The sequence below is a fragment of the Aedes albopictus genome, chromosome 3 (assembly GCF_035046485.1).
Source record: "Aedes albopictus strain Foshan chromosome 3, AalbF5, whole genome shotgun sequence".
NCBI classification, from domain to species: Eukaryota; Metazoa; Arthropoda; class Insecta; order Diptera; family Culicidae; genus Aedes; species Aedes albopictus.
This window is the reverse complement of record NC_085138.1, coordinates 85,026,757-85,047,982: the sequence shown is the minus strand read 5'-3', so window position 1 is coordinate 85,047,982 and position 21,226 is coordinate 85,026,757. Positions and strand designations below refer to the sequence as shown.

At 42.7% G+C, this 21,226-nt stretch overlaps 1 protein-coding gene across 3 annotated transcripts in view; it reads right to left on the bottom strand.

Moving 5' to 3' along the window:
* LOC109404827 (relaxin receptor 2) overlaps positions 1–21,226 on the bottom strand; it is a 354,324-nt gene that overhangs the window by 160,962 nt on the left and 172,136 nt on the right. For all 3 annotated transcript variants that reach the window (XM_062857075.1, XM_062857076.1, XM_062857074.1), the window contains one exon: positions 4,700–4,768. In XM_062857075.1, the coding sequence (XP_062713059.1) occupies positions 4,700–4,768 (69 nt within the window). The remainder of the gene's footprint in view (positions 1–4,699; positions 4,769–21,226) is intronic.

Here is a 21,226-nt window from a genome sequence, read left to right as displayed (position 1 = left end):
GTACACCAAAGTGTACTGAAAGGCTATATGGTTACTCAAAAAACGAATTTTCTATAGAAGATATACCAATCAACTCAGTTCGACGGATTGAGATGATGTCTGTATGAGAGTATGTATGTGTGTATGTATGTGCGTATGTATGTGTGTCTGTGCGCAAAACAGTTCCCCCACTTTTAAGGCACTTCCCAATGGTCGATTTTTCGGATTATACAACAAATCGAACTGGAATTTAACCGCATTGTTTGTTATTAAAAATTGTCCAGATCGGTCAAGGCGTTCCGGAGTTATGGCAATTTCAGTGAACCGGACCAGCACCGGTAGAACTGGCCGTCTATTAAACTGACCCAAGCTCTATCGATACGTCAAACTACGGCGATTTTTGTAACCTTTAGCATAGTTGACAACACTGGAGACCAGAAATTCCACGATGTTGGCCCAAAATTCGAGATGGCAGCCATATATTCAAGATGGCGGCTCCAATTTCAAGATGGCGACTGTTTAATAAAGATTTAGGCTTTCAAACCATGAAATATGGGTATATTTGGTACGGGGAAGGTGCCTGCATTCTAAAAAATGGCGACCATAATATACAAAATGGCGATCTAATATCCTAAAATCCAAGATGGCGGCTCAACATTCAAGATGGAGTTTTAGGCCCTAAAACCATGCAATATGGGTATATTTGATATGGGGAGTCCATCCTGAGTCCAAAAATGACGACCAGAATATCCAAGCTGGTGGTCCAAAATCAAAGATGGCGACTCCAAATTCAAGATGGCGGATGTTTAATGAAGTTTTAGGCTCTAAAACCATGCAATATGGGTATATTTGGCATGGGAAAGACGTCTGGAGTCCAAGATGGCAGACTTACAGAACTGACGCACTTTGGTGCCATGAAACAGATTTCAGTTAAACGTATGAAAGGGCGATATTCATCAACATGTCACTTGAGTTTTTTTAATGGGTTTTCGAAGGCACGAGAAAGGCGCCATCACCGGTGGATTAATTAGAGTTTTTATTTTACTTACTCGTTTATTTGGAAGGCTCGGGCGCCACATGGGCATAACTAAGCCGAAATAATTTGTTTTTACATACAAGCTAAATTGTTGTGGGTATAGTTTTTAATGAAACCCTTAATTTCCTTACGTTTACACCTTTCGCGCAAGGTAAGCGAAAATTATACTTTTGGTACAGAAAACAAACTATATTTAATAGACGTTTTTAAGTAGGTAGCTAGCAGTAGCAGTTAACAAAAATTAAATTAAAAAAGAGGTTCACAAAACGTACTCGAAGTTACAGAAATGTTCAACACCGCCGGCTTTGCTTGCAAACGGCGACATATCTGTCCAGAGAAAAGGCAAGACATTTCTGTCTAGTGGATACTTGCAGGACTAAGATGAATGCGACAATGACCGTGAAAGACACGTCTGAACAGTTGAAACGCACTTTGGGAAGTATCGGCCACGCCATGAACACCTCAGCATGATCCGCCAAGGGTTCAATGCATTACCCGTATCAACACTAAAGCTCCATCATTGCAGGAGATAGAACAGCCATTCGTAGCATGAAATCGAACAGAGCTCCGAAGGTCGATAGCATATCAGCTGAGATGCTTAAAGCTTACCCCGTAGTATCAGCACAACTACTGCATCAATTATTCTGCATTATATGGGAAACCGCGACTTTTCCGGCGGCAACTCTCCGGCGGCAGCTAGCAGGATTCGGTGGCAGACGATCCTGTGTGAACCATATTGTCACGCTACGTATCATCCTGGACCAAATCAATGAATTCCAATAATCTCTTGACCTGGTGTTCATTGATTACTAAAAAGCTTTCGATCGTCTCAACCACGAAAACATGTGGGGAGCCCTCAGGCGCAAGGGTGTCTCTGAGAAAATCATCGGCCTCATTGAAGCACAGAACAGGGCATTTTAGCGCAGAGAATTGCACAGCGGTGTCTTGTCCGATCCAATGCGGGTCGTCGTTGGAGTGAGGCAAGGATGTATACTATCACAGCTACTGTTCCTCATGGTAATCGACGAGATCCTGGTAGGTGCGATTGACCATGAACAAATCGTGGATTGCTTTGGCAGCCCATTACCATGGAGCACCTAAATGACTTCGAACTGGCTGATGACGTTGCTCTCCTACACTGAGGCAAAAATACTTAGGAATTTAATAAGTCGCAACTTATGAACGGATGATTTTTCTGCTTCATTACTCACTTATAGTTTTTGCGAATGCGTTCCATATCTATAGTTGTATACAACTTATGATTGACATAAGAAACATGGTTGTGAAAAAGACATAATTGAAATCTATGAAAATCTTTACAATGAGGGTATGGATTCCAGCTAGTTGCGTCTTAGACAAACAAGCATTACTCACAGATCAGTTTTGGAGCATACGGACACTCGAAATCAGAATGAATTGAATTTAAGTGCCATAAATTCCCCCAAATCAGCAACAACAATGGAATTATACGTAAGTGGCACGATCGATTCCTCTTAATTCATCCTAGTGTTGTTTATAAAAGTGACAAGAAGCAAGTTCGACTGCATTCTATGGTGAAAACAAACCATGAAAACTTACATTCTTAAATGAAAATACAGTCGAATACGCTCCTTGTCCTTTTATTTCCAGTGATCGATGAAGAGAAATTGATTATTTTACTTACGCGGTAATTCAATACACATGACATTAGAGTTAAAGCAGAATTATTTCATCAAAAAAACATACTTTATAAATACGAATATCATTTTGCTTACGACATGACAATCATAACTACCAATATTGATTTCTATAAGTCTTGATCGTTGATTTCAATAATTGCAAACATACGATAGTTATATTTTTTATCCAATGATGTTCCTTATGACTTATGATTTTGGTAAGTGACTGGACATAAAAATTTTTTTATGGAAAAAACAATTATTTAGATAAGTCGACACACTAAAATCCGAATTTAATTCGAACGTGAAATCCGTGCTACTGTACGCCAGTAAAACTTGGTGTGTATCAGCGGAGAACACTCAACGGTTGCAGGTCTTGATCAATAGATACCTTCGGTATGTAATTCGTGCATGATTTCCTTACAATTGGATCTCCAACGTGAAGCTCCCTCATCGATATATCAACGAAAGCCGCACCAGAAATTCAGTTGCGAAGGTGGAGGTGGGTCGGCCACTCTCTACGCAAGGGCTGTAACGGAATCTCTGAATCTGCAAGCAAGCGTAGATTCGAACCCAGCAGGACATCTCAGCAGAGGCTCATGGCAACGCAGCCTCAACAAAGTCGACGGAAGTTTTACCTGGCAACAGGTCAAGGCAATAATGGGCAATCGCCCAGGATGGAGAACTTTTAATTCGGCCCTGTGCACAACCATGGGTGTCCACGCTCAAGACTGAAAGTAAGTAAGTAAGTACCTACACAGCTCTTGGCTGGCAGTCTTCGCGATCGACCGACCCGTGCATGCATGATGTAGGAACTTGTATGGACTAGAGCTATGTTGGACGCTCTGATGTTGACTCACCAATTTGCAGCTCAGAGATTCTTATTAGATCCATTTATGCGATGAAGCAATTTTCAGCATACTATAGATATATCACTTTCTGATGTTAATCTTCTAAAACCTAACTAATCCTAAAGCACCTTATCTCTCTCTCCACGAAGCGCCCTATTTGCAAAAGCAGATTGGATATAGGATATGTGAATAATTCAATAATGAGATAAAAGCATGCCATAATCCCTGTCGAGACAAAATGATAACTGAACATTTCTACATATGCCATCGTTAGAAGGGATCACTGTATAAATTATTGCTGTATATTAATGGATGGTAAAATTTCAATGTCGTAGCCAGCAGTTTCAGGGAGATTTCGAATGTATAAAAATAACCTCGATTCGTCACTGACAAAAACTAATAATCGTTGGCGAAAAAAAATCCTCAGCAATCGGAAAGCTCCCTCTCGAAGAAACCGATCCACAATGAGAGCAAACGTTCCATTAAACCGAAATCCCTGCTCTCAATCTGGCCAGCAGACGACTGACTGAGTAACTGAAAGCAACCTTCAATTCAATTAAGCTTCAACAGATTTAAAAAACCAAACGGGCGACTGGGAATCGCTCGCTTTTCGAACGATTTACCCCGGAAACCCCAAAATCGTCATCGTCGTCGTCGTCGTCGTCGTAATAAAGCGCTTAAATTTATCTTTTGCGTTCCATTCCAAGAGCGAATCTTTTTTGGAGCTCTATGTGAATGTGGAATGCTTGGCATGCTGCTATAACTGACCTCTCCGTCCGATAAGCATAGAAATCTGCGGTTTATTTGGCAGTGATCATCGGATGGAACCTTGGATAAACTTTGCACAATTAATTCGGCACAATTATTGCTTGCTCTGGCCGGGGCTATCTCAACAGAGCCACACAGACACTGAACTGAATGAGTGATACGAAGCTCTTCCGGAAAGTGTGGATGGATGCTGTCATTAATTTTGTCGTTTATTTATTCGCTGATTTTCCACACCTTTTCAGGGCCATGGAAAAATGCCAAAAGAGTCAGTTGCAGATCTAATTCGTCTAATCAACCTTTTCGTGTTTTTATCTTATTCTTCATGATGGTTGCTCTTCTAAACTTTGCAGAATAAAAACCGGATGGATGCGGAAAGACATTTGTAACAATCGTGGATGTGTACTTACAGTGCATACATATCGTTTAAGGTCCGGGCAGGTGGTTCAATCTCTTCTATTGAACAGTGCTTTAGAACTCTGTGGATAGAAAGTGAGATGTAAAAAATGGGAAACGATTAGCTAATTGAGGCAACATTTGAAAACGTTAACGAAGAGATGTATGTGAGATTTATTACACATGGTTTTGTCTCCACCATGGCAACGAGAAATTACCTGTGTAATGGAAGAATAATACATACGAACTGATGAACTTAGATGGTCTTAGAAGAGATAAAATCTAAATACAGACTTGACTTTTAAAATGCCAGTGATCTCTGGAATTCAATGATACATATTGCCCTTTTTTTGGCATTTTACCAGATTTGCTGGTATGTCAGAAACATACTGGACACATGTAATTAGTTAGTAGGCACGAAATGTTGCAAATTGACAAATTGAGAGAAGAAATTTGTGAAAAAATCGCGTTCTGGTGGAATTTGATCCCACGACTTCGTATTCGCTAGACCGGCGCTTTAACCAACTAAACCACAGAACAGGTAATGATTCTGCGGAATAGAAAGCCAAACTGACTCCGAAACCACACCGTGAACACTCATTTTTTACAAACCCATCTCTTCCCGCGAGTGTTGTGGATTGGCATCTAAGCCAAAAGAGAGATGCGTTTTTAATTATTTTTTTTTTTCTAAGTGAAATTTACATTAGCATTGCTCTGGAGTAATAGAGCATCATGAGATCTCATCAGTCTCATTTTGATGGCCTACTTCCAGGTCTCTCTCTCTCTCTTCTTAGCGTAACGTCCTCACTGGGACAAAGCCTGCTTCTCAGCTTAGTGTTCTATGAGCACTTCCACAGTTATTAACTGAGAGCTTCCTCTGCCAATGACCATTTTGCATGTGTATATCGTGTGGCAGGCACGAAGATACTCTATGCCCAAGGAAGTCAAGGAAATTTCCTTTACGAAAAGATCCTGGACCGACCGAGAGTCGAACTCGTCACCCTCAGCATGGTCATGCTGAATACCCGTGCGTTTACCGCCTCGGCTATATGGGCCCCAGGTCATTTCAGGCAATGATCAACTGGTAGACATGTATAGTGTATGTGCCCCCTTAGGATTATAAATTCCGAGACATAACTCAAGCTAATGACTTTTTCAACTGAATAAAAGCTTGATTTTGTTGTTTTTTCGGCTTACAGTCTTATGAATTGCATTGATTAATTTATTATCATCGCCGACGTTTCGGTCCGGCCCTGAGGAAGGTCCAATAGCCGAACCGAAGCGTCGGTGAAAATAATAAATTATTCAATGCAATTCATAAGACATGAGGCCGAAATATCAACAAAACAAAACTGAAACTATAAAAGCAATTGACGTTGCGTTTTTTGTTTTTTTTTTTTTTTAAATTTATTCTATTATCTTTATAAACCATCGAGCAACCGAAACTGCACCGCGCTCTCGCTGTATACGACGAGCGAGGATTTTTGATAGTGTTGTACTTTTTACAACAGCGTGCGTGCTGAAGGGTTAAACAGACTTTTAGGCCAACGTTGCGAACGAAAAGGCAACCGGCCAAAGGAAATACGATTACGAATAGGGTAATTCGCCAATTGTTAAATGGTTTCTGAAAATGTTATTATAAATTTAACTTATATAATTGTCCATCAACGTGAACGTGTGATGTAGATGCGTATACATGTGTGTCATGATGTTGCTCCAATAAAGTTACAAAATTTTTTTTTCGTGAAAAATATCGATTGAAAATTTTGTAGCGCTGATGACACGAAAACTGCACAATTCTTAAGATTTATTTTAAGAAATTGCTTTGCTGGCAAATGGACCACAAATATCAAAGTCACACCATAGTTATAAGAACTGGAAGGATGTCCTAAACTGTTTAACATTGTTTAAAATCACATTTTCATTGTAATTTCATTTGAAAAAAAAACTTATCACACTATCATTATGCATTTAGGATCCAATTGTTGAACACTGGCATAACCTACGATTTTAGCCAGATTTTTTTTCACTTTACCTAACCGTGCATTTCATGGGGTTTCAAAGGCGTTCCAGGGATGTTCCATGGGTGTTCCAGAGGGCTTCAGGAAGGTTTCAGGGAGTTTCAATGGGTTTCAATATTCAGAATGTTAAGGCGGTCCCAGGAGTATTTCAGTAGCGATCCACGGGTTTTCAAAGGATTTCAGAGTCGTTCCAGAGGAGTTCTAGGGGGTTGAGTGGGTCCCATGGGTTTCCAGGGGTGTTTCAGAGGCTTTCAAAGGCGTTTTTTTTCTTCAGTCGTTTTCGCTTCTAGTCAAATCTTTTCAGCCATTTCTTGTATTTAGTTATATTTAAAACGATTTCAGATCACTAGAGCTCTCTTCAAATAGCAAGCGATTCCTTGGGATCGTTCATAAATTACGTCACGCTTGAGTGGGGAGGGAAGGGGGTTCAGCAAAGTGTGACGACCCATACGAAAATTTCAGAGGTCTTATATAAAAAGGTAGACAAAGGGGGATCGGGGGGGCCAACTTAAAATGGCTAATATTTGCGTGACGTAATTTATGGACGCCCCCTTATTTGAATGAATTGTCACTCAAATGACTAACTGGACACAAAACAAATAAACCCGAAAAAAAAAACCGCCAAAGTGAAAAATTATCGGATGTCGGGTCAAAATCGGGTCAAATTTTATCAAATGTTGGATCACTGTTGAACCCACTTCGGATAACTGTTGGGTCTATGTTGGGTTCGGTGGCCAATATAAAAACAGGTCAATGATAGGTTTATGTTAGGTTATACGTCATCAATTACTAACAAAGCTTGAAGCGTTCAACAATTGACGGGAATCGTCCAACATTAGGATAAGCTAGCTTATTGAAGCGTTCAACATTTGGATTACAGACTTCCCATACAAATGTTCTATTTTCTCTTAGAAAATTGAATTTAAAGCAATACAAATTAAAAGGGAAGTGTTCGGACGACTTAGAAACAGAATTTCCACAGCAGTGTTTTCTATTTACAGCAGCTTAAAACTAAATTTATTGCGTTAATAATCATTACGTGTCACAAATATTTACAAACTTACATTTTATAGTTTCCATTTAATTCCCGTTTTGTTCTTCACAGGTAATATCCGACTGCTCGGGACTCGCCAGCTGATCTACAATTCATCTCAATAAATATCGAATCACATACATTTTTAATACTATTCTACTTACAAACAAATCCGAAACGACTCAAGCAATCTCCGGACTATTTATTCTTTCACCTTCAACTTCCAATTCAATTAAAAACTCCTAATTACTTCCAAATTTAACTCAATCGCCAGACCTCTCCGCCTCCTATCACAGTTGGATTTGAAGCGATACACGCATGCTACCGTCCTGACCAGAACTTTCCATCGGGAAATACGATCCACGTCAACCATCGGCTCTTCAGGTGCGCTATTGTGGATCAAGTGACACGCTCGTACTTCTTCTGACGTGTTTTGTTCTACCATTTCCTGCTTCGTCCACCGCTCTTCCGGCTGGTAGAGAAACGCCGGACCTCGGAACCAAGGTCCGTTTGACTCCAAACTGCTTCCGTCCTTCCACTTCGTCAAGTCGTCGGCGATTTTACTCTTCGTCGAAATCCAGTTCCACTCGCTGTGCTTCGTGAGGCTGAGAATCTCGCCGATCCGGAAAGCCACGAACGGTTTGTATCTACGCTGCTCCGAATGGATCCATGATACGACTGTTCTGGAATCTGACCAGATGAACCGCTGCTTGATTTCCAGCGAGTGCGCTTCCACGACGGTTTGCAGCAACCTTGATCCGATCACCGCCGCCTGCAGCTCCAGCCTCGGGATGGACATCATCTTTAATGGAGCTACCTTGGACCTCGCCATCACCAGCGCGCAAACTGGCCCGTTTCCCGTGAGCACACGGAAGTACGCTGCAGCTCCATACGCATCTTGGCTGGCGTCTACCAGCACGTGAAGCTGTACAGTGTTGTAATCCACTGACCTCGAACCTTGGAAGTAAAAACGGGGAATTTTCACTTTTTTCACAGATAGCAGAGCCTCCCTTTCCGTACCGCCTCCCATCTTTCTGGCAACCGCATCCTCTTGAAGCTCTCGCAGTTCCGGATACGATGATCGCAGCGGCCGCAGGTCCTGCAGGGCTTCTTCTCCCGATTCGGAGCCTGGTTGGCGACTCCGCTGGCTTCGGCACTATGCATGTGCAGAAATCCTTCTTGCTCCTTTCTTCCCTTCTTCTTCCGGAACGCTTGATCCGATGCGAAGGACGCCGACTCGCAATACGGAGTGATCTCGCTAGCATTCTTGACAATCCTCGAGAGAAAGTTGGATAATGTCCGGAGCGTCACGAGCTGGGCCTTCCTCCGATACCGCACCCATTCCAGCTGCGTACTGGCCGGCAACTTCTCCGTCAACTCCTGGATAAGCATCGGGTTGATAAGATGCGCTGTCAGACCGGTCGCCTCCAAATGGTCGGTGAGTTGCTGAACGACTACACCGAATTGGATGAACGATGCCAACTTGTCCGCTCTTGGAGACGGTGCCTTCCGCACATTCGACAGCAGCATGTTCAGCAACTGTTCTGGCCTACCGTACAACATCCGCAAGGTTTTGATGATTTGCGGTACTGCACTTGGAAGTAGGAGCCTGCTTCTTACCGCTTCTAGTGCTTGACCCTTCAAACACTCTTGAAGTCGCGCTAGATTCTCGACGTTCGAAAATCCGCACGCCGTTGTGGACGTCGCGTAGGCACTAATGAACATAGGCCATTCTTCGAGTCGCCCCGTGAATGTCGGAAGCTTCTTCGACAGAAACTGCCGAGCGCAGAGTTGAGCCTTCGTTGGACCACGCGCCATTACCTCGGATTGCATTCCGAAGTCTTCTTCCTGCGACGAACTCTCTTCTTCCGACTCCGAATCCGATTCTTCGGACTCCTCTTCACTTGGTTCGCTGGCTTGGTACGAGCGTAGAGCGACGCCTTCTTCAAACTGCGGCCTCTTCTTCTTCTTCTGCACCTCCGGGTGCCCGAGTGGAGTTTTCTTGTTGGTCACCGGTGGGAGCGAGGTTATGTCCTGCAGGACGGGTGGTGCAATCCCAAATACTTTCGGAGTGGAGAACTTGCTGAAGGCTCCTCGGTAATCCTCGCGATCTGCTTTGGCCGGTTTAGCTAGATTCCGGTCCGATTTGCCCGACTTTCGCTTCTCAGGCTCCTCTTCTTCCGGCTGTTTCATCCCCGGCTTCGCTTGCTTGGACTTCCTACCTTCCTTGTATCCTCCTTTTCCGCCTCCGGATGCTCCATCTTCATCCAGGTCAGCTACCTCTTCCCTCGCCGAATCGAGCTTCACTTTCTCCAGCTTCCTCTGCACCTGTGCCAGCACTTCTTCGCGCTTCTTCCGGTGCGCTTCTTCTTCGGCCACTTGCAGCTCCATTTGCTCCTTCTCGTACGCCAACTCCATTTCGCGCCTTTCTCTTTCTGCCTCCTGTCGCATCAGGAACAGCTTCTTCTGGTGCTCCAGCCTTTTCCTGTGGAGGATCGTCTGCAACTCCATGGCTTGCCTGTCCTTCTCCATCTCCTGCTCAAGTTTCTCCACCTCCTCACTTAGGCCGGCTGGCTCAAGCAATCTCCGGACTATTTATTCTTTCACCTTCAACTTCCAATTCAATTAAAAACTCCTAATTACTTCCAAATTTAACTGTTTCAATTCACTTTCAACAAATCGCAATGGCACCGATTCTCTAACTCGCTACTTCTATTTCTTTATTTACATTCTCTCACCCCGTCTGAATTCAGCCACCAAATTTTCGCCTACCTTTTCTGCACCTAGTTTGCACTGTGGCGCTACCTAGTCGTCACAGCAGGGCGCTCGCTGCTGACCGGTTTTCGATGCTGGGTGGTGCGTACAGGAAGTATAAGGAATGAGTGGATCTTGACGTTCACTGGATATTTTTCAAATTAAGTGGAATTATGCACGAAAAAAAAAAACGAAAACAAAAATGCCAGTACTAACCGTTCAACAATTTATCCTACATGATGACTGATGGATCAACAATTATGAAACCTCATCATCCTGGATTCGGAAAATGGTATCCAGTAGGATAAAAGGGCAAAATTTATGTTCTGTGTTGTATTTGTCCAATTGCTATGTTCTCTTGGTTTATCAGACATTTGTGATGTTCCTGTAATATGTTATATTTCTAATGTGCATTTGTAGGGTTTCAATAAATGCCGTGCGACATATGAATCTTCATGATTTCGAATGACTGAGTCAGAAACGATAGACTGAAGTCTGTATCAACCAATATGGCCACCCCGGAACATCTAGCACAGGTTCCACGGGGGTGTAATCAAGGACATGTCTGGTTCACAATCAAAACATGGGGTCTCCAGTTAGCCTAGCGGTTAAGGCTATGGATCGCCAATCCGGAGACGGCGGGTTCGATTCCCGTTCCGGTCTGGGAAATTTTCTCAACTCCCTGGGCACAGTGTATCATCCCAAGTAACACAACTTGTTTTATATTAGTTTAAAATTCACGATTCATACCTAATCACCTGTTTTTTCGTGTATTATTAACCTAATATTGAACACTTATATCATCAAAACAGCGCAAAAAATGGCGGCTTATAAAACATCTTGCAGGTTATATAAGACGTATCCGATAACACCAATAGTACTCCCATGGTACATCGAATCAACTCTATAATATTGATTGGTAGGAATCAAGTTATTTGTTAATTGTTAAACTTGCAGAATACTAATATAATACATCCACATTCGTTGGTCAGAATCAAGTTAATTTCAAGATATATAGCCTGTAAGAAACATAATTATAGCACATCATTTCAACTTTTGTAATTAAGCTATTTCAATGTTATATAACTTGAAGAATCCATTTATATCACCTATCGGTATCATGAGCCCGACGGTATGTGAAGTGAGAAGTTTTACAGAAAAAAACAAAAAATGATTGTTTTTTTTTTTCGAAAAAAATGCAATTTGCTTCTTAAACACAAAAAGGTTCTCCAAGTGATGGAGTCGATATGATATTTTTTTTACTCGGACAGCAAACTAAATAATGGGTTATGCCTGGTGGCATTAGTATTTTTGTATTTGCGCTTCAAGATTTATGGAGAAACTGGTAATTTCACTCGTATATAATTCATGCGCCACTTAGTTGAATTCAAAAGTTCAACTTGAATAAACCATTTGATGTCGTTTTTAGTTTTTTTTTCATAATCCACACGAAAACACAATATGGCAGATAATTGATGAGGCTTACAGTGTTGTTCAAAATACTTTGAATAATATTTATTTTCCAATCATAATTATATTTAAGTAGGGTAAGTGTAAAAATTATGGCACTACCTAAGCAAAACTATTTATACAAAAATAACGAGAAGACCAACGAATGTCATCAATAAGTTAAAAGACAACTTAGTTTCCATACTTTACAGGAAAAATACAGAAACGGAGCCAAAACTACTTTTAGTATTGATTACAGCGTGTGCCAATGATAGGAACCCTGTACCAGTTATGGTTATATTTTTTAACTTCGGTTCCTTTTCGCACTATTTGCATGCATTTCTTATGGGGTTAGCCATAACTGGTACACTATGGCGAAAAAGGGTGCAAGGAAGCTGAAATTTTAAGGAAAATGATTTATTTTTACCATGATTTGAGGAAAATGTGGAGTTTAAATGAGAGCGACTATCTTTTGTGAACGTGATCTGTTGTTCACAAAATTGTTCTTGTTGATTTACATCGTTAAACGGTGAAAATTAACTATGGCGAATAATTGGTACTATAGCCATAATTGGTACACTTACCCTACAAGGTTTATTACTGTCTGTTTACGGTTCATGGGAAGTCGAGTATTAGAAACAAAAAGCAGTTTTTTATTCGTAAATTTAAATAATAAGAATTTTAGTTTGTTTCAATTTTTTATTTGTGTACTCAATTATTACTCGGCACTGTAATTTATTTCTTTTACAAACGAGAAATCAGAAAAACAGATTTGTTTTTGTTTCGATTAAGTAGCAAGTTGAAATTGCTTCAAAAATACGTCTTGTGAGCAACTTTAGAACAGTTTGATAAATAAATTGTTATAGCGTTAATAATACGCCTAGATAACATCTTTCGTACATGCTTACATTTAAGTGAATGTTGCAATCATAATTACAACGTCAAATTAACTATATTACAACTATTTACTTGACCTGGTTCTGTCTGTCAAAACGTCAAAATTCTATCGGCAGTAAACAAAAACAAAACGCTCTGGTGGTCCAGAAATTCGTTGTAATTGACAAATTCGCAGTGAACGATAGTCGACTAACCCATGTCAGGAACAATTCTTGATCCGTGAATCTGTTCGCATGTTGGGAGAATAGGCCTGCAGTTTGGAAACGAAATCAATTCAACGAATCACCGAGATCGGAGCTCGGTGGTGGGTGTGAATCGTCGAATGGATCATGGCTGATGATTAGGGCTTGTTTATGGAGCGTAGCGCTGGTGCAAGTTGACCGGCTGGATCTTTCCAGATTTGTGCACAATGCACATTGATAATGGCAGTATCATGGGATGGGAGTAGAATGTTTTACAATAACGGCACGTCAGAATAACGGGATTGATAAGAGGTCCATCTTCCCATCACAGCAGCTGCTTTTCGTCCGCCGCGAAAGGTCTTTAGTTATTCTTTGCATCTCAGCATGGTATCTAGCTATGGATCGCGTTAGAACTCAACTCGTACTTGGTTCTGAAGAGTTTTCACCTGTAGGCATAACAATCTTCATCTTTACGGTGGGCATCCTGGATTTAAAGAAATGCTACAGGTCGATCATCGCGTCAAACCGTGGGAACATAAATATTAACTGCTGTGAAATTTTTATGGTGATTGATGCTTAATGCTCTAAAAGTGTAGAATAATTGTATTATCAACATATTGTTTTTCGTGTCCAAGCCATTGTAATTTGTTTGCTCTTCGTCATTTGCCAACATAAAACAATCTTCTAAATAACACTAGATGTTTTCTAATGCACTTATAATGCAGTAATATAGCGTATTTTGATGTTTTGATTTCTGAAGATGTTTTCTGTGTTACTTGGGATTGTTCCTGCCACATATACTTTCCACATGTACAAATTCATGCAATGGCAGACAAAGAAAGCCCTTCAATTAATAACTGTGGATGTGCTTTAAGAGCACTAAATTGAAGAGAGGCAAGCCTAGTTCCAATGCGAACGTCGAGCCATAAAGAAAAAGAAGAAGAAGATCCAAAACATGCCGTGCGGTGTATCAATCTTCATGATATCGAGAGAATGGGGCAGAAAAAAATGACTTAAGTATGTATCAACTGAGGTGGCCGCTCTGGAACACCTGCAACAGATTCCACCGGGGCCCCTCAAAAACAATAACACACGAAATAATCACTTTTGGCCATTTGGCAAAACAGACCCTTCCTCCATTCCTGACCGCAGTACAATCCGGAATATCTCTGGAGTGGTTCCGGATATTACATGGCCACTTTAGTGAAGGAAACTTGCTCCAACTTATGATCGGTTGAGGGCGACTTAAAAAAAAATCGGATGAAAATTGACCAAATGCCAGCACTTTGAAAAGGAGTTGTCGGGGGTCGGGTACGTCAAAGTTGTATCAGAATTTGAACGCTACCTTTCCAAGTCAGCCCAAAAAAAGGGGCTTCAAGAGATTTCAGGAACCTTTTAAGGTATTCCGATGGGTTGCGTTGGCGTTTCAATGGGATTAAGGAAATTTCAGAGGCGTTCCAATAGCTCTCTCTCTCTCTTTCTCTCTTCTTGGGGTAACGTCCTCATTGGGAAAAAGCCTGCTTCTCAGCTTAGTGTTCTATGAGCACTTCCACAGTTATTAACTGAGAGCTTCCTCTGCCAATGACCATTTTACATGCGTGAATCGTGTGGCAGGCACGAAGATACTCTATGCCCAAGGAAGTCAAGGAAATTTCCTTTACGAAAAGATCCTGGACCGACCGGGAATCGAACTCGTCACCCTCAGCATGGTCATGCTGAATACCCATGCGTTTACCGCCTCGGCTATATGGGCCCAATAGCATTACAGATAAATCAGGGACGTTTCAAGGAGTTTAAAGAAATGCCAATTCAGAGAGGTCTCAGGAGCCTCCAACAGGCGTTTCAATGGGTGTCAGGGGAGTTTTAAAGCATTTCAGAGGCATTTCAGAAGTATTCGGTGGGTTTCAGCAACGCTTTAAGGGCTTTCCCAGAGGTTTCAGGAGCGTATGATAGCATTTCAGTGACGCTTTAAGGGTGTTTCAGGAAGTTTCTGAAGCAATTTTAAGGCGTTTTGAAGGGTTTCAAATTATCAAGGTAACATAAAGTCGATCATGTGTTGAGTGGGTAATTACGGGAATTTCGAGGGCGTTTCAATGCGATTATGGAGGTTTCTGCTACGTTTTAAGACATGTCGGAGGCGTTACCAGGTGTTTCAAGGCGTTTTTTTTTTCTGGAGGGGTCTCAGGAGCCTTTTGAGGTCATTTCCAGGGGGATCTCAGGAGTTTTTAAAGAAGGTCAGGAGAATTTCAAAGGCATTACGGATATGTCAGGGGCTTTTCAAAAGTTTTAGAAAGATTTTCAGGATCGTTTCAAAAGGTTTTAAGGCCGATTGAAAGGCGTGGGCATCAAAGTGGCCTTTTCAGGCCGATAATAGGGGTTTCATGGGCGTTTTAAGACATTTCAGAGGCGTTACAAGGGGTTTTAAGGGTTTGTTTTTTTTCTGGAAAGGTCTCTGGGTTCAAGTGGTTTCAAGGGTGTTTCAAGGCGTTTCAAAGAGATCTCATGAGTGTTTTAAGGCCGATTTAAGGGCGTCATAGAAGCCGATTCAAGGGGTTTCAGGGGCGTTTCAAGACCTTTTAAAAGTTTATTTTAACTTTAATATTTTCGTGAATTTTACAAACCTTTCAAAAGCGTTTAAGCGAGTTTAGGGGGCTTCAGAAACCTTTTAAGGGCGTTCCGAGATGTTTCAGGGGCATTTGCCATCATTCCAGAAGCGCATCAATAAGTTTATAGGTGCGCTTCAGGGGGGGGGCTCAGGAGCCTTTCAAAGACGTTTCATTTGGGTTTCAGGGGCATTACAATAGGGTTACAGGGTTTTCAGGAGCATTTTGGATGGTTTCAGGGGTTTCGATGAGATTTCAGGAACTTTAAAAAACAGCCCAACGGGATGCAGAGATAGAGTAAAGTGGGGCAAGGAGTTTCTTTTGAAGTTTTTGAGTTCAATTCAAATTATTTCTTTCCGGTGTCAAGGTTGTTCGAAGCCTTTTTGAAAAAGTGTCTTTCACTCCAAAAATTATGAAAATTGATCAATATTTCGAATAGTTTTTTGATCAAATAATTGTAATATGCGATGGTCCATCCAACGCATGGAATGGAATTGTAATGAAATCGAATTGAGTACTTTATTTTGGGGCGTAACCAGGTATATTTTGAAAATGCTTTAGCATGTATAACTTTTTGCAAAAAATATTTGGAAATCATATTTTGTACATAGTGGGGCAAATGCTCGAATTGTGAGGCAAGAGTTCGAGTCATGTGGCAACTTTAGCTAAAAACCTAAAATTCTGCACAATGTACATATTATCTCTAAAAATGATGGAATTAGTGAGAAAATTTGATCAAAGTTGAAAAAAAGATGTTTTATCTGAATTTAACGGAAAACTACTAATTTTTGGTGTAATAAATTTAACCCTGATTTGGGTAAAATCCAGATCGAACTTTAAAGTGTATCCCAGTTCCAACATCAAATATTAATTGGTTTCAGGTATTCCTATCACCAACGTGTCAAAATAGTGTGCTACTGTATGCAAAATTCCACATACACTAGATTCAAACTTTTGTTCCAGTGGTGGGGCAAGAGTTCGAATAAGACACACACATACAAAAAGTGTTGTAACTCAAAATTGAAAAGACATTTGGCGTAACATTGTTCAGCAAAACTATAGCTCATGGATGGTAGAATTACCACACGGTATTAATTTATTTTTAGCTGCTGCGATATTTTGAAAATAATTGAATTTTCAATTAGGGTCGATCTTTTGCCCCACCTTACCCTACTTCAAATGGTTACGGAGATGCCAGGAGCGTGTAAATATTATTATGTTGGTTTTAGAGGCGTATCAAGAAGTTTTAAAAGCAGTTTAGGGGAGGTTTCATGAGCCTTTTAAGATCGTGACAGGCGTTTTAGAGCATTTCAGGGTGTGATCTCGGCTTTACTTCTCGTGATCTTTCTCCTTTTCTGCCTCTTTCCTTCTTCGGTATCTCCTATATAACTATCGTAGCTCGTTCCGCCGTTTCCACCAATTCCTTCTCTGCTGTTTCAGCTCTCATTTGTACAGCTCGTTTACCTTCTTCCTGATCTCTGTTAAGCCCAACTTCTCAAGTTGCGGGTCATCAAGTGCTACTCAAATTCAGCATTAAAGTACGATTCCGGAGCCATATCTCTCTTTGGTCTCCTTGTGGCCCACTCTGAGTCAGGCCGATTCTTATCGACAGCTACCGTTGTTCCTCTTGAACCTCCTGTTGCTTCCCTGTTATTCTTTTTTAATATAGAACCACTTGTTCCCTTACATCTGCTGCTTGATGATGTTGAAGCAGAGACCTTTCCAAGCCTTTATGGCGAATAGATGCGCTACCCTTCCGTTGAAGCGCTCTTGAGATACCCTGGAATGCTCCTGAAACCTCCTGAAGCCACCTGAAACTCCTAGAATCCTTTGAAACACTCTGAGATGATCCTGATACCCCCCCTACACGCACCTTGAACCTCCTGGGACCCCATTGATACGCCTCTGAGATCTACTGGTACGCCCTGCAACTCCTTGAGAAACCTGAAACGCCTCTGCAGTTTCCCCTATTAACGTCCTTCGGCCGCCGTTGCCATACTGTCCATTATTATTAAATTTTCTTATGCATAATATTAGTTCTGAATACATAGTTCTCTCTTTATGCAGGGCTTAAAAAAGTACATAATATAAAAGTTGATAAAAATAACCTACATAAAAGAGGTTTTGGTGTACTTCAGCAGTTCTCTAGCTACAGAAACCACACTGAACTCGTTTGTCAATGCTGTCTTGCGATTTTTCTCGTATGCTGCAGCACCATCCGGTTGCTTCAGTCGCTCAAATTCGTAGGGGAGACTGAGGAGACTTGATCCCTGGGGAGGCTTCTTGCCCCCATATTTTCTCGGAATCAAAAACAGTTTTTTTTGTAGCATGATTTTTTAAACTGCATTTGGACAAACGATAATGTTTTGGCTTTAAGTGATTTCGATTGTGCATTGCATTATTTTTTAATGCCTGATTGTTCGTTTTCAGTCCTTCAGAAGTCTTTTAGGAGGAAAACAAATGTGCGCACCACGGTTTAGTTTGCTGTGCCATCGGCCTCAGTAGCAGAGACTTGATCTCTCGAGGATTACACTTACATTATATGTATATGTGAAACGTAATAAAGCTATGTTCACTTAGAATCCGGAATCATGTCACATTTTCTGGTGGTGCTCTCAATGAACATAATCATCATTCTTTTGCAGTACTCTGATCATACACTAATCCTCTTTAAATGGTGAAAATTTCATCGATTTTCTTGCAACGAGTGAAAAGTAATTTCAGATTGAAGACAAAAGGAGGAAAAAAATCTTGCACAAACACGTTGAAAATTTAGCGTGCTCAGGTACGACAGTCGCGAAAAATGTTAATATCGTCAAAACCATGTGTTATGTGCACAGATGTTGTTAACCATGGCATAAGGAAGTGTCCTCGGAAGAAAAAGCTTGGGTTCATTGATAACATACATACATACATTTATTTGTTCAACATCATGAGGACAAGACATAATCAACAATAGTACGCCACAATACTCGGTTTGTGGCTGCCGCTCTCCATCCTCGGTCGCGCCCAATGCTCGCCAAGTCACGCTCCATCTGGTTCGCCCATCGTGCTCTCTGCGCTCCACGCCTTCTTGTACCAACCGGATCCGTTGCAAACGCCAGCTTTGCAGGGTTGTTGTCCGGCTTTCTTGCAACATGCCCTGCCCAACGTATCCTCCCGGCTTTGGCCACCTTCTGGATGCTGGATTCGCCGTAAAGTGCAGCGAGCTCGTGGTTCATCCTTCTCCGCCACACACCGTTCTCCTGCACACTGCCGAAGATCGTTCTTAGCACGCGTCGCTCGAAAACTCCGAGTACTTGCAGGTCCTCCTCGAGCATGGTCCATGTCTCGTGCCCGTAGAGGATCACCGGTCTTATTAGCGTTTTGTACATGGTGCATTTGGTGCGTGGGTGAATCTTTTTCGACCGCAGTTTCTTCTGGAGCCCGTAGTAGGCCCGACTTCCGCTGATGATGCGCCTCCGAATTTCACGGCTCACGTTGTTGTCAGCCGTCAGTAAGGATCCGAGGTAGACGAATTCTTCCACCACCTCGAAAGTATCCCCGTCTATCGTAACATTACTACCCAGACGGATCCGGTCGTGTTCGGTTCCGCCTACCAGCATGTACTTTGTTTTTGAGGCATTCACCACCAGTCCGACCTTTGCTGCTTCGCGTTTCAGGCGGGTGTACAGTTCTGCCACCGTTCCAAATGTTCTAGCGATAATGTCCATGTCGTCCGCAAAGCACACAAATTGGCCGGATTTTGTGAAAATCGTTCCCCGGCTGTTGAGCCCAGCTCGTCGCATCACACCTTCCAGCGAGATGTTGAAGAGTAGACATGAGAGTCCGTCACCTTGTCGCAGTCCCCGGCGAGATACGAATGAACTGGATAGCTCATCCGAAACCCTTACGCAGTTTTGCACACCGTCCATCGTTGCTTTAATCAGTCTAGTCAGCTTCCCAGGAAAGCCGTTTTCGTCCATAATTCTCCATAGCTCTGCGCGGTCGATACTATCGTATGCCGCTTTGAAGTCGATGAACAGGTGGTGCGTTGGGACCTGGTATTCACGGCATTTCTGGAGGATTTGCCGTACGGTAAAGATCTGGTCCGTTGTCGACCGGCCGTCGATGAAGCCGGCTTGATAACTTCCCACGAACTCATTTGTTTTAGGTGACAGACGACGGAAGATGATCTGGGATAGCACTTTGTAGGCAGCATTCAAAATAGTGATCGCCCTGAAGTTCTCACATTCCGAATGGTCGCCTTTCTTGTGAATGGGGCAGATTACCCCTTCCTTCCACTCCTCCGGTAGCTGTTCGGTTTCCCAGATCCTGACTATCAGCCGATGCAGACAGGTGGCCAACTTTTCTAGGCCCATCTTGATGAGTTCAGCTGCGATACCATCCTTACCAGCTGCTTTGTTGGTTTTGAGCTGGTGAATGGCATCCTTAACTTCCCTCAGCGTGGGAGTTGGTTCATTTCCGTCCTCCGCTGCACTGGCGTCGTCGTTCCTTCCGTTGCCGTGGGCTCCCGTGCCTACGTTCTCCACGCCGTTCAGGTGCTGATCGAAGTGCTGCTTCCACCTTTCGATCACCTCACGTCCGTCCGTCAAGAGGCCTCCGTCTTTATCCCTGCATATTTCGGCTCGCGGCACGAAGCCGTTGCGGGATGCGTTGAGCTTCTGATAGAACTTCCGTGTTTCTTGGGAACGGCACAGCAGTTCCATTTCTTCACACTCCGCTTCTTCCAGGCGGCGCTTTTTCTCCAGAAAGAGGCGGGTCTGCTGTTTCCGCTTCTGTTTGTATCGTTCCACGTTCTGTCGAGTCCCTTGCTGCAGCATTACCGCCCTCGCTGCGTTCTTCTCCTCCAAAACCGTTCTGCACTCTTCGTCGAACCATTCGTTCCGTTGATTCCGTTCCACGTACCCGATGGTGCTCTCGGCTGCGTCGTTGATGGCTGCTTTCACTGTACTCCAGCAGTCCTCTAGAGGGGCCTCATCGAGCTCGCCCTCGTCTGGCAACGCGGCTTCGAGATTCTGCGCGTATGCTGAGGCGACATCCGGTTGCTTCAGTCGCTCTAGGTTGTACCGTGGCGGTCGCCGGTACCGTACATTGTTGATGACGGAGAGTTTTGGGCGCAGTTTGACCATCACCAGATAGTGGTCGGAGTCGATGTTGGCGCCACGATAGGTCCTGACGTCGATAATGTCGGAGAAGTGCCGTCAGTCAATCAGAACGTGGTCGATTTGAGATTCCGTCTGCTGTGGTGATCTCCAGGTGTAACGATAAAGGAGGCTGTGTTGGAAAAAGGTGCTACGTATGGCCATATTTTTGGAGGCGGCGAAATCAATGAGTCGTAGGCCGTTTTCGTTCGTTTGCTGGTGAGCGCTAAACTTACCAATCGTCGGTCTGAATTCCTCCTCCTGGCCTACCTGAGCGTTCAAATCTCCTATGATGATCTTGACGTCGTGGCTTGGGCAGCGGTCGTACTCGCGTTCGAGCTGCGCGTAAAATGCGTCCTTGTCATCATCAGTACTTCCGGAGTGTGGGCTGTGCACGTTTATTATGCTGAAGTTGAAGAATCGGCCCTTGATCTTCAACCTGCACATTCTTTCATCGA